The sequence below is a fragment of the Diceros bicornis genome, chromosome 2, assembly GCF_020826845.1.
Source record: "Diceros bicornis minor isolate mBicDic1 chromosome 2, mDicBic1.mat.cur, whole genome shotgun sequence".
Classification (NCBI taxonomy): domain Eukaryota; kingdom Metazoa; phylum Chordata; class Mammalia; order Perissodactyla; family Rhinocerotidae; genus Diceros; species Diceros bicornis.
In genome coordinates, this window is record NC_080741.1 from 50,841,538 (window position 1) to 50,855,268 (window position 13,731).

Below are 13,731 nucleotides of genomic sequence, written 5' to 3' on the forward strand. Positions count from 1 at the left end.
CACATTTGGCCTGACACCTTCTACCACCCCCCAGACACAGATTACATCAGTGTTGAGGAGCTGGCCCAGGTGGAACAGATGCTGGCACACCTGACCTCTGCATCTGCCCAGGCAGCTGCTGCCTCCCTGGTGAGTGGGGCCAGGTCCACACCACCCGAATACACTTCAGCACAACTGTGTGCACACTACCTAAGCATAGTCTATGTCCACATGTCTAAGCCTCCAACCCCAGCCCACTCTGCACTCTGCTCCCTGCAGCCCACCAGTGAGGAAGACCTCTGCCCCATCTGCTATGCTCATCCCATTTCTGCTGTGTTCCAGCCCTGTGGCCACAAGTCCTGCAAGTAAGTGGGCCCCTTGGGCACAGGGGTTGGAGGGGAGCAGCAGAAATACACAGGCCATCCTCATCCCCTCCCGTTGTAGAGCCTGCATCAACCAGCACCTGATGAACAACAAGGATTGCTTCTTCTGCAAGGCCACCATTGAATCTGTAGAGGACTGGGAGAAGGCAGCCAATGCGAGTGCCACTTCCTCGACCACCTAGGCCTGCCTAGCCCACATAGCAGGTGCCTCCACCCTTGAACCCAGACCCAGGTCAGGCCCTATTTATGAGTTCCCCTTGCCCTGGCCCCCATCACCCCACCACCACATCCACCCTCCCGGCCTGTGTGTAAACTCATTGGCGGGAGCCCAGCCATGCCCTAATTGTGCCTGAGTTTGACCTTCAGTCAGGGCCACAGTGAGCATTAAATTATTATTCCATACAGCCTTGGCCCGGCCCTTCTTGAAGGAGTGGGCTTTGTGGGGGTACCTAGCAAGGATCCTGCCAGATTATGTCCACAGGAGAAGGCAAGTGTCCAACAACTTCAGCCCTGTCCAGTCTTCCCCAGACAAATGGCAATAAGTCCAGTGCCTTCTGATGTGTCAGGCCAGTGCTCCCCTTGTCAATGGGGAAATAAGGGCTCACCCAGCCCCATGGCATCCCTTTACATGATGATTCGAGGCTCCGGAACCGACTCGCCAATAGACTTGTGGGGCAGAACGCTGGCCCCGTTGAGGTAGAGCTCGTCATTAACTATGACGTCCTCCCCCAGCACTGTCACATTCTCCATGCGCACCTCGGGGGGAGGGAGAAGGCCTTATCAGTGAGGCAGGCACATTCCCTGTCCCTCTCCCCATGTGGCCCAGCCCATAGGCTTACCCACTGGCCAACGCGGCAGCGCCAGCCCACAATGCAGGACTCGAGCCAGGAGTGGGAGTGAATGTGGGCGTCTCGCAGCACTGTGCACCGCCGGATACACACACCATCCTCCACCACCACACCAGGACCCAGGCTCACGTTGGGGCCAATGCTGCAGTTCTGGCCAATGCGGGCACTTGGGTCCTGAGGACAATGGGGAAAATACAAGTGGGCCAGTTTTCCCCCAAGACTGAGGGGATTAAGGATGGGCTGGGCAAGGGCCTCACCACCAGCACGTTGCCCACAATGCCAGGGCCTGAGCACAGTTGCTCAGGCTGCTTCTGTCGCAGTGACTGTAGGAAGAGGCACATGCCAGTGAGGAAATCCTTGGGCTGCCCAATGTCCATCCAGAAGCCTGTAGGGACGGAATGCATCAGGGGCTCAGCCCAGCCACACACCACCCTCACCCTGTGGCCTCCCTGCCTCACCCTGCAGCTCCATGGCATATAGCTGCCCCTCCTTGGCCATGACGGGGAAGATCTCCTTCTCAATGGACGTAGGCTGCAGCTGTGGGAGTGGGCAGCTCATGAGCAGGGTCATGGCGGTGGTGGCTTGCCCTACCCCATTCCACCCAGCAGCTGGCTTCTACACACCTGGATGCGCCGCAGCACTGCAGGGCTCAGGATGTACATGCCTGCGTTGATCTTGTTGGACACAAACACCTGCGGCTTCTCCACGAACCGGTGAATACGGCCTGTGTCAGCCTCACATACCACCACACCGTACTTAGAGGGCTCCTCCACTTTGGTCACCTGAGTGCAGGGGGGACCTCAGGCCTAGTGCAGTGTTCCTGGGCCTTGATATGCAATGCTATCCTAAACCTCAGGCTCTGTGCCTCGAATGCTTAAAGACATATACTGCACAGCTCTGCACCCACAACATAAGGGACAGGTCAAGACTGGAGGTTGGGAGAGGCTGGGCATGGGAGGAGGGAGTGTCACAGAAGAAAGAAGTGGTCCCTTACCAGGATGGAGCCCTCCTGGCCATGGTGCTGGTGGAACTGCACCATGGCTTGGAAGGGGAAATCGCAGATCACATCACTATTGAGGACGAAGAAAGGGTCTGCAGTTTCAGAGAGCAGGTCACGAGCTAGTGCTAGGGGCCCAGCTAGGGAAGGAAGACAGGTCACTATCTTCCTGGGGGCTCTGAGCCCCTGGATCCAAGCTCAGCCAGCCCCATCCAGGCTGGGTCTTACCCCTTTCCTGGCCCTAAACCCTCCCCAAGGGACTTTAGTCTCTACTGACCTGTCCCCAAAGGCTCCTCTTCATGGGACATGGAGATTCGGATTCCTAGCTGGAAGGGAGAAGCCCCGGGGTCAGGTTCTTCCCACTAGGGTGGGAGGTTGAGCGAGGACCAAGGGAAAGGGCCAAAAGTCCGAGCCTCACCCTTTGCTCCTGAGCCTTCATTTCCTTCTCCAGCACCTGAGACATGTAGCTCACAGCCAGAATCACGTGGTCCACGCCGGCCTGTCGGACAGATCAGCGCCAGCTGATAGGCGGACTCAGCCGGAAGGCATGGGCGTCCCCGACCCCCAGTCGCTAGCCGTCCTTTGTCCTGCCAGGTCCTACCACGACCCCGGCCCTTACCGCGGCCAGCGCCTCCACTTGGTGCAGCAAGATGGGTTTATTGCAGAAGTCCACCAGTGGCTTCGGGATGCTTAGTGTCAGCGGCCGCAGGCGCGTCCCATAGCCGCCCACCAAGATCAGTGCCTTCATCGCGCCTGCGGCTAGCTCGAGAGTCAGTCCTGGGCTCCGACGTGTCCACGGCCCGCCTGGCCAACTCCCGCAGCCGTGCCCGGCCCCGCGCCCTTCACCTGCCACACCGACCAACTCTGTCTCTGCCTTGTCCGCCCAGGCCGTCCTAACGCCGGATCCCAGGCCGCCGCGAACCAAGACGCGACGCCGGATGGAGGGCGACTGGCCCCGAACTCTGGTCAGACCCAGGCAGACAGTGACGTGAGCCCGGGCGGGCCAATCGCCTACCGTGTACGTGGCACGGCCGCCGGCGTCGGAGCGCTGGGCCGCGGCGCTCCGGCAGACGTAGCCAATGAGAGCCCGAGCGCGCCGGGCTGCCATGGGGACCAGGGGGGACCTGCGGGTCAGCCGGCCATTGGCGGATCCAAAGGCGGAACTGGCGCCAAGGGCGAGGCCCGCTTCCCTCCTCGTGCCGGGTCCGCCGCGACACAGCCGCTTCCGGCCCCGCCCCCGCCTCGTCCCCGCCCGGCCAGGGAGTAGCGGAACGAGGGAAGGGGCCGAGAAACGCGGAGTGGAGCTGTCTGCTGGAAGGCGCAGCGGTTTTACAAAGACGTGGATACGCCTCAGGTTCTAGCGGCTTTATTTTGACATACACGACCTCAGACACAAGCGGGGCGGGCAGCGCTGGGTGTACAGAAAGGGGTGGGCTCGGCACGAGACCCGAGCACCCCGCTCCGGCGCACGCAAGGTCCCGAGGAAACACAACTGCGCCAAGGCGCGGCCAGAGTCCCGTGGAGTATCCGGGCGCGGGCCTCGGGCGGCGTGAACAGGCTTAGGCAGCTTATAGAAAAGTGGAGCAGAGAGAGATTCCTAGAGGCGAGGCCTTACAGTTCCCCGAGAATCAAAGGAACCAGGTCCTTTCCAGGGTTCTCCAATTTTTTCCTCATTAAAACGTTTTTTTAAATCGGCACGAACAGAACCAAATTGAACAGCTTTAAAGTTCAAAGCAATCTGCATCTAGGGGGCGTGCGCGTGGCCAGCTGTGAGCAGGTGAGCAGCGGCTACTGAACTAGCCCAGACTTTTGGCCCCTTAGGAGGATTCCCCACGCCCACTGCAGAGGCCCCAATGTGAGCGGGGTCGTGGGGTCCCTGGCAAGTTGCTACACTGGTCCCCTTCCTCTTTAAGCACCGCCTGTCCCCCCTCACCCCCCAGGGGGGCTGGTGTCGACTTGGCCCAGGGAAGCACTATAGAGAGGGGGTCACTTGAGCACCCCAACCCATGACCCCGCGTTGCACTTTGGTCCCAAGTTGCGGCTGGGAAGGCAGGGCCTGGGAGAGAGGACTCTGGCATGAAGCAGGGAGAAAGTAGTGGCAGAGAGCATGTGCACACACACACATGCCCACTACCCACCAGCTAACAGGGCTGGGTCTCCAAGTGTCAAAAGTGCTGAAAAGAGGGTACCTGCCCTGGGGGAGAAGCAGCAAATCCCAGGCTCTTCTGCTCTTTTTAGTGCCAGGAAAACACTGAATATAAGTGGGCACAGCCTCTCTCGCTATGAAGAGCAGATCGGGGCAGCATCTGCTCCCAAACTATAGGAACTCAGGAAGCATAGCACATCTCCAGGCTGGAGAGGTTCAATCAAAAGGGTTCCGAGTGGCCCCAGACCCTTTGTCTTAGCCTCTGCCCTGCCAGGAAATGTCTGTCTGTCTACACTAACGAAGAGCTCCTGCCCCTATGGCTGAAGCCACAGAATGGTACAGGAGAGAAGATGGTCGTTACTGACCAGAAACAGGGAAGCTGCCCCAAGGAATGGGAACCTGCCCACCACTGGCTCTAGGGTCAGAGGGCTGACAGAGATAGGATCCATCAGAGCCCATTTAAGATGTGTGAGGCTACATCTCTAACGACCGGGAAATTAGTCCATCAGTTACGAAGCCCTCTCAGACACCAACTGGCAGGCTTACCTTTAATGCCCAAATAGGAACATGCCAAAAGTGACAATGACACCTAGGCTCGGAGGTGAGGGCACTAACTTTGGCAATGGCTAGGTGAGTGCAGTATCACCTTCTGGCCACATGTGTTGGAGGTGGCAGGTCTCTGTGCCATTAAGGGTTGGCAGCTAAAATTACTAAAACCATGGGGAAGGAAGAGGTCACCCCTTGGGCCTTCACTGTACCACTGTCAGTGTTGACTGCTGAGGGAGGCCACACTCCAGGGCACAGAGAGGGTGCTGAGCCAGCAGGGAAACACCTCCTACAATTCATTTTGCTACCAGTTCTTTGTAAAAAGGTAGCACCTGCTGAAGAAGGGCAGAGGGGCAAAAGCTCACCTCAGAAATGGGAAAGAATATTTTGCTGGGGAAAGCATGAAGCAAGTCAGTATTTACTAATGAACAAGGCTACACCCCAAAAGAAAGCTCCTAAGAGACAAGGGCTGGCAGATGGACAAATGGACAGACTGATTGATTCTGGGACTAAGACAAAACTCTCATTAGCAGAATCTGGGCACCTGTACCCACAGCCCAGACAAGGTCCTTAAGAGCAGACAAGCTTAAAGTTCTCCCTCACAAGCCTGGAGCTCCTCACAATGGGCTGCTGCCTTGAGCCTGGCCTGGAGAAAGGTGAGACCCTGAGCGGACCACAGCCCTTGAGCCCTGGGAAGAGCAGCCCATCCAGAGGCAGCACAGCTGCCCAAGCCAGAAGAAGAGGACTCTCACCCACAGCACAAGAACTGCAAATACTGTCTGGGCCAGAGCCACTAGAGGCCCTGGGGCCCACTAGGACATTGACTCTCCTCAGCAAATACACCAGGGCCCTCTTCAGTGGGGCAAAAGAGGGTGGCCTCCTTAGGCAAGGGATCTTCGTGAGAAAGGCTGGCTGGGGTGTGCAGGCAGGAGAAGGAGCAGGTTCAAGAGCCAAAGAATGCCTGGGGATCCCAGGGCCTCTCTTCTACCAAAAGCTGGCTTCAGCCCAGCTTCGTGAATCTAGCCTCATGCCAAGGTCAGAACTGAGAAAGATGGGTCCAGCTGTGTGCAGTTGGCCCTGTGGTGTCCTGGGGGCATCTGTTAAAGAGCTGGCTGACACCTACAATATAAGACTAGAAAGTCCCCCAAGATATGGGCACCCAATCTCCCTACTTCTGAGGAACAAGGGATGAGCAGGCATGGAGGGGCCTGTGCCAGGCCAGGCTTTCACCCGACAAACAGCAGAGCCCTGCAGCCTCAGACCCCAAAGACCTAGGCAAGAGAAACCAATGTCCAAGGGCACCCTGTCCCTGCTGCCAAACCCATCAGGGGCACCACTTCCTTCCTAAGTCAGCATGGACACAACAGAGCTGTAGAGCTAAGAGCCTGGCTGCGAGAATGTGTGTTCTGCCCTCCATCACTTTATATATATGGATTCCAGGCTACAGCTAAAAACATTTCTTTTAGTTTACACCAAAGAGAAATATAACCCTTTAAAATCAAGTCTGTGTGTCCTCATGGCGAGTTCAGAGCAATGGTCCCTGCCTGCGAGTGGAGAGAAAGGGGTTCTGGGGGCCCAGAGCTGGGCCTACTGGTTCTCTTCCCGCATCTGTTCCATGATGCTGATGAGGTTCTCCAGGCCAAACACATAGCCTCGGTCCGGCCCATCATGCACGGTGGGGTCATCCCGGAAGCCCTTGAACGTGCTGTGTGCAAAGTCGATCATGCGGACATCCACTTTGGGTGGAGAGGAGGGGCCCGCCTCAGGGCTGGTGCTAGGGCCACAGAGTGATGCCACCTCAGGGAGCCCGGTGTCCAGGTGCTTGAGACGCATCTCAGACCGGCGGTCCAGGGAGGACTCAGCCCGGCACTCCTTGCCATCATAGATGACAAGCAGGGAACTGGAGTAGAAGCGGTAGGAGGCCTGCCGCTCTAGCACAGCTTTCAGGCCCCTCAGTTTGCTCAGGATGGGCTCAAAAAGGTCACACCGCAGGTCCAGGCCATTGTGCAGGTACTGATAGAGGGCGCTGCGGAAGCCTTCAATGGAGAGCCCACGGCCATAGTACTTGTTCCTGCAGAGGTAATGCCCTGTGTCCAGCTGGTACACCTGAAACCCCAGGAGACAGATAGGGTGAGCACCAGGGAGGTCTGATGATCTCATAGTGCCCTGGGCAAGCACTGTCTGGAAAGTACTTCTGACCAACCTGAGCTTTTCTGCTCCACCCTGTACAACTAGAGTGAGTTTGCTGTAAGTTTTCCTGCAATAAAGCAGGAAAGCACAGAGACCAGGCCTACAAGTTCTCTGCCATCACCTTTGGAGCCCTCCTCCAAGCTTCCCTCGGGCATAGCTGGACTCAAAGTAGGAATATTTTCTTACTTGCCCCAATGTCAAAGCAACAAGCTCTCACAATGGCTCTGCCGCTGGAGCCCAGACCGAGGTCACCAGGTAAGGACAAGAGGGCTCAGGGAACATACCTATAAGGATGCACTCAGCACCCTATGGGAGACTCACCCTCTTGGAGGAGATCTGGACCAATGTGGGCCAGGAGGACACTGGGCATGGGTAGCAGGCAGGTACATGCACAACCTAAAACATGTGAACGGCAGCACCTAGGCTCTCACCAGGGGCGACTCACCTGCATGCCACAGACCCTGACACCCAGTGTAGCTGACGTACTCTGCTCGCACTTCCTCATCTGCCGGGCCGCCTTCTCAGCCGAAGCGTCATCACCATGCTGCCGGGTGCCCATCTTCAGGTCTAGCACACAGGGGTACCTGAAGTGGTGCACCACGTTCTCAAGCAGGAGGAACTCTGGGCCATGGTCAAGGAGAATAACCACCACACTCACCATCAGCCCTAGCCTGGAAAGCACTACCAAGTTTTTCTATAAAAGGGGGCATTCTCGGGGCCAGCCTGGTGGCATAGTGGTTAAGTTCATACGCTCCACTTCGGCAGCCCGGGGTTCACAGGTTCAGATCCCAGGCACGGACCTACACACCGCTCATCAAGCCATGCTGTGACAGCATCCCACATACAAAATAGAGGAGGATAGAATAGGCAGGAATGTTAGCTCAGGGCCAATCTTCCTCACCAAAAAAAAAAAGGGGGGGGTATTCTCATCTATATTTACCTCAAAAACTCTCAAATGTGGACTTCACACCACTGACTTCGTATTTCTTTATAAAATTTTCTTATCGTGGTAAAATATACATAAAATTAACCATTTTTAAGTGTACAGTTCAGTGGCATTAAGTACATTCATATTATTTTGCAACCACCACTACTATCTATCTCCAGAACTTTTTCATCTTCCCAAACAGAAACTAGAAACTATACCCATTAAACAATAGCTCCCATTCCTCGTCGCCCCCAACCCCTGCTAACTACTATTCTACTTTCTGTCTCTATGAATTTCCCTAGTCTTGGTACTTCATATAAGTGGAGTTATGTTTTGTCCTTTTGTGTCTGGCTATTTCACTTAGCAAAATGGAGCATATTGTAGCATGTGAAAAAATTTCATTCTTTATGGCTGGATAATTTTCCATTGTATATACACATCCCATATCTGTTGATATCATCATTTTTATTTTATTCTTTAGCTCTGTCTTGCAGACATACACAAACTAAAGAAGATTTGACAGATTCACATATATCCCTATTCAAGCCAACGCCTCCCCCAGGCCTAATAAATACGGAAGATGTCTTTGCAGTACTACTACAAAAATGAGAAATGAGATTTAACATTTCCAAATGGGAACTTTTTAAAAAGGCTGGATTTAAATTTCTATCTTGCCATTTTCTGACTAAACTTCAAACCATATATTTAAACTTATCCATTAGTACTTACTTCTAGGACCTTCTGTTCAAAACAGCTCTATGGTCCTCGCCTCCTGGCATTTATATCCATGTCTTCATATAAATCCACTGTCTGCAACAATCTTGGATACAGGTAAAGACATGTCTGCTAAAAGTTATCATGGCTTACAGCCTGGACCTCGATTCTATATTTGGGGACTATGAAACAATCACATAGTCTTGGAGGATAAGACACTCAGCATGACTCTGATGATGAACATTTTAACATCTCCTAATTCTTTAAAGAATAACTTAGAGAAAAACCATTAAATTTGGCCTTTAATTAATAACATCGCCTGATATAAACTATAAAAAAGTGACAATAAAACTTAAAGAAGGCCGCAAAAACATCTCACAGTGCCTGAAAGCATGGGCTCTTGAATCCTGCTTTGGCCACTCACTGGCTCTGGGAACAACACTTAACACCCCCTGCTTCCATTTCTTCATCTATATGGAAATCATAGCAGTTTCTCCCTCAAAAGACTATTATGAAAACTGAGTAAATACATATGAAGTGCTCAGCACACTTCCCCTCAGTTTCTCAGTAAGTATTAGTTATTTTACATAGGCCCTGGTGGTCTAGTGGTTAAGACTCAGTGCTCTCATTGCCTTGGCCTGGGTTTGTTTCCCCATCAGGGAACCATACCACCCTTCTGTTGGCTGTCATACTGTGGTGGCCGTGTGTTGCTGTGATGCTGAAAGTTATGCCACCGGTAATTCAAATACCAGGAGGGTCACTAATGGTGGACAGTTTTCAGCAGAGCTTCCAACTAAGACAGACTAGGAAGAAAGACCTGGCCACCCACTTCTGAAAAAATTGGCCGTGAAAACCCCCTGAATAGCAGCAGTGCACTGTATGATACAGCGCTGGAAGGTGAGAGGATGGAGCAAAAAGACCAGGCAGGGTTCTGCTCTGCTGTACACAGGGTTGCTAGGAGTTGGAATTGACTCAATGGCACTAACAACAAATTATTTACTGTCTACTGCTTCAGAACACTAAACAATTATAAGAATTCCCATTTCATAATACTTTTTTACCTTTAACATCTTAAAACTATTTTACATTGTATAGGTATCATATGTTATCTTACTTATTTATTTTTGGTGAGGAAGGGTGGCCCTGAGCTAACATCTGTTGCCAATCTCCCTCTGTTTGCTGAGGAAGATTGGTCCTGAGCTAACATCTGTGCCCATCTTCCGCTATTTTGTATGTGGGACGCCACCACAGCATGGCTTGATGAGTGGTGCATCAGTCCGCGCCCAGGATTCAAACCCACAAACACTGGGCTGCTGAAGCGGAGCACACGAACTTAACCACTATGCCACCAGGCCAGGCCCTGGTGTCTATCTTGGACAAAAAACCCCCCACCAAAATCAAACATACTACTTTTTTTTGTGTGTGTGTGTGAGGAGATCAGCCCTGTGCTAACATCCGCCAATCCTCCTCTTTTTTTGCTGAGGAAGACGGCCCTGGGCTAACATCTGTGCCCATCTTCCTCCACTTTATATGGGACGCCGCCACAGCATGGCTTGCCAAGCAGTGCGTCAGTGCGCGCCCGGGATCCGAACCAGCGAACCCCGGGCCGCCGCAGCGCAGCGCGCGCACTTAACCGCTTGCGCCACCAGGCCGGCCCCCAAACATACTACTTTTTAATTATTATCTTTTGGGAGGGGAGAAAAACACATGTGCATGCGCACACACACACCTAGAGACCTGATTTTAGACAGACACTGTTAAATATGGTAGCCACTAGCCACATTTAGTGATTTTTTTTTTTTTGGTGAGGAAGATCAGCCCTGAGCTAACATCCATGATAATCGTCCTTTTTTTTTTTTGCTGAGGAAGACCGGCTCTGAGCTAACATCTATTGCCAATCCTCCTCCTTTTTTTTTTTCCCCAAAGCCCCAGTAGATAGTTGTATGTCATAGTTGCACATCCTTCTAGATGCTGTATGTGGGACGTGGCCTCAGCATGGCTGGAGAAGCGGTGTGTCCATGCACGCCCAGGATCCGAACCCAGGCCGCCAGTAGCAGAGCGCGCGCACTTAACCGCTAAGCCACAGGGCCAGCCCCAACACATTTGGTGATTTAAATTTAAATTTTAACTAATTAAAATAAATTTAGGGCCTGCTCGGTGGTGTAGTGGTTAAGTTCGCGTGCTCCGCTTCGACAGCCCGGGGTTTGCGGGTTCAGATCCTGGGCGCAGACCTACACATCGCTTGTCAAGCCATGCTGTGGTGGCATCCCACATACAAAATAGAGGAAGACTGGCACAGATGTTAGGTTGGGGACAATCTTCCTCAAGCAAAAAGAGGAAGATTGGCAACAGATGTTAGAGCAGGGCCACTCTTCCTCACCAAAAAATCAAATAAATAAAAATAAAAATAAATAAACTTAAAATTCAATAACTCGGTTACAGCAGCCACATTTTGGTTACTCAGTGTGGCTACTGGCTACCATAGTAGAAAGCACAGATAGAGACTACTTCCATTGTCACAGAAAGGTCTATTGGACAGCACTCTTCTAGGCCATCAAGTTTAAGCTTCAGTCTTACCAGCCACTAAAGGCAGAAAAAACACATTGATGAAACTAAGAAAGATGAAGAGGAAGAAAAGCCTATGAAAAAGTGAGATGAGAACCAAGGAGGGGCCCCTGAATAGAGAAGGCCTCAGCCATGATACTGGAAGGTGCCCTGACACAGGACTCATAGTCCCAGCAGTACACACTGCTGAATGAGCGGTAACAAGGATACTGTAGAGCTTTCGGTCCTTGGATTCGGAGCGCATGCGGCTCAGCTGCTGCTTGTGACAGCGCAGGCTCCACGGGTTGTGGCTGATCTTCTCAGAACTCAGACCGCTGTTGCCATCTAGCATCTGGAAAGGGACATCCGAGTGGCTGTATAGCTCCACCTTTGGACTCTTTGCTTCCTGGGAGCTAAGAAGGAAGAACACACACATTGCTAAGGGGCTCAGACAAGTCACCCTCTGGGGTCTCACTGCAAGGGTGGGGGAGGCCTGGATCAGGCCTAATCTGCCACCCACAGACCCTGCTGATGGGTGGTGCAGGGCATGAGCCCATAACAGTGAGTAAATGGTATAAGTAGTGTTCTTCCTGTGTCTCTAAAAACTGTCTGAAAAACAATTCTCTGCATCAAATTATGTGATGAAGATACCACTTCACATCCACTAGGAAGGCTATTATAAAAACACACTGGAACAAGTGTTGTTGAGGAGGTGGAGAAACTGGAACTCTTGTACATTGCTGGAGGGAATGTAAAATGGTGCCAGCCACTGTTAAAAGGTTTGGCGTTTCCTCAAAAAAGTTAAACGTAGAATTATCATATGATCCAACAATTCCAGTCCTAGGTATATACCTGAAAGAACTGAAAACAAGAAACAGACACTTTACACCAATGTTCATAGCAGCATTACAATAAACAAGAGGTGGAAACAACCCAAGCGCCCATCAGTGGATGAATGGATAAACAAAACGTGGTATACACATACAATGGAATATTATTCAGCTATAAAAAGGAACGAAATTCTGGATGAACCTTGAAAACATTTTGCTAAGTGAAATAAGCCACACACAAAAGGAGAGATACCGTATGATTCCATTCATATGAGCTAACTGCAAATTCATGGAGACAGAAGTAAAATGGTGGTTGCCAGGGGCTGGAGGGAGGGGAATGGAGAGTTAACTGCTGAATAAGTATACAGCTTCTATTGAGGATGATGAAGAAGTTCTGGAAATGGATAGTGGTGATGGCTGTACAACATGAATGTACTTAATGGAACTGAACTGTACACTGGAAAAAGGTGAAAATGATAAATTTTATGTTATTTTATGACAATTTAAAAAACTACAAAAACTGAGGAACCTGTAGTTTCACACTTAACAAACGTAAGGTGGATTATGGGATGCCACTGTCAAGGACATGAGTAACTGTCCTATCTTTGTCCACAACATCTATGACAGAATCTTTAGTAAGATTTAAAGAAAGCACATGCAGACATTATGCTTATGAAATGTCTGTCTGCCTTTGTTTCAGGCCTGGAAGAAAGAGGGAAAGCATCAAAGAAAAAAAAGGCAGGACAGAGTCTACCCTGAGCAGGCCCCAGGAACCTGTGTTTCTCAGCAGACAAGGTTTGCACCTGTGGAAAGGCATGAAGCCATTTGAGTAAGGAATTTTATGTTTAAAATAAGTCAAACCACAAAGGGGTTTTGGTAAGGTGACTCCAATTGAAAACATTAGAACTTTACCACAACTTCATTTTTCCCCAACATAAAAATCTTTGCTGGAAGTAACTTGCAATGCTGCTTATCATACTGCCAAGCAAAGAAAAGAAAAGCACTATCAAAGCTATGTGCCCTGGAAATGGTAGAGCAAGTCTGTGGCTCAGAGCAGAGGCAGAGCGCTGCAGCAATGTCAAGTGCCACTCTCCTCTCCCGAACTGCTGCCTTTCCACAAACTGTGCAATGAGTCACACAGAGTCAAGCTAACCACCAGGTCTACTGCGCTGGAAATGGTGACCGGCCCGACAGGGTGGCTGGGCAGGCTGTGCGACACTGGCTAAGAGGCACTGGCAGAGATCACATTTCACCTTTAACTGGAAGGAGAGAAGCCCATGAATGCCTCTCGGTATGATAACACTCTCATTTTCTTCAGGTGAGGGCACTGCTGAAGCCATTCATGGATGCCTTTTTGTGATCCCCTTTAAGAAACAGCAAGGCTGACTGATTTGCCAAGTGAACCCAAGTAAGTTCTCTGCGCCGGGATGGGGCACCCATGACACCTGGCATCACCCTTGGTGTTGCAGCCCTGGCCCTGGTGAAGAAACAAGCTCCACTCCTGGGATTGACTTAGAGACTCAGCTAACAGGCCACACAGAAGTCTGGTCACTGCAGATAGAGCTGTTACCTTCAGAGCTGGGCCCTTGATGTTATTCTGTGTTCACTGGCTTTTCACTAGATGAC

The 13,731-nt window shown here is 51.6% G+C and overlaps 3 protein-coding genes across 12 annotated transcripts in view; 1 reads left to right on the forward strand and 2 right to left on the reverse strand.

Moving 5' to 3' along the window:
• The window catches only part of RNF123 (ring finger protein 123), a 29,526-nt gene extending 28,762 nt beyond the window's left edge, over positions 1–764 (forward strand). For 5 of the 6 annotated variants that reach the window (XM_058558599.1, XM_058558609.1, XM_058558590.1 and 2 more), the window contains 2 exons: positions 35–344; positions 424–764. In XM_058558599.1, coding sequence (XP_058414582.1) covers positions 35–344; positions 424–544 — 431 coding nt within the window. In that variant the 3' untranslated portion in view covers positions 545–764. The remainder of the gene's footprint in view (positions 1–34; positions 345–423) is intronic. The other variant, XM_058558627.1, reaches the window with a different exon arrangement.
• Positions 736–3,171, reverse strand: GMPPB (GDP-mannose pyrophosphorylase B). The gene is made up of 9 exons (XM_058558749.1): positions 2,827–3,171; positions 2,626–2,706; positions 2,485–2,533; positions 2,205–2,347; positions 1,834–1,992; positions 1,669–1,747; positions 1,468–1,595; positions 1,202–1,384; positions 736–1,118 (listed from the first exon to the last, which is right to left on the reverse strand). Exons 1-9 carry the CDS (start codon positions 2,953–2,955, stop codon positions 987–989), a joined length of 1,083 nt encoding a protein of 360 aa, XP_058414732.1. The 5' UTR covers positions 2,956–3,171; the 3' UTR covers positions 736–986.
• A 386-nt stretch (positions 3,172–3,557) lies between these two features.
• IP6K1 (inositol hexakisphosphate kinase 1) overlaps positions 3,558–13,731 on the reverse strand; it is a 68,333-nt gene continuing 58,159 nt past the window's right edge. For all 5 annotated transcript variants that reach the window (XM_058558756.1, XM_058558766.1, XM_058558787.1 and 2 more), the window contains 3 exons: positions 11,507–11,688; positions 7,535–7,710; positions 3,558–7,005 (listed from right to left, as the gene is read on the reverse strand). In XM_058558756.1, the coding sequence (XP_058414739.1) occupies positions 6,487–7,005; positions 7,535–7,710; positions 11,507–11,688 (877 nt within the window). In that variant the 3' untranslated portion in view covers positions 3,558–6,486. The remainder of the gene's footprint in view (positions 7,006–7,534; positions 7,711–11,506; positions 11,689–13,731) is intronic.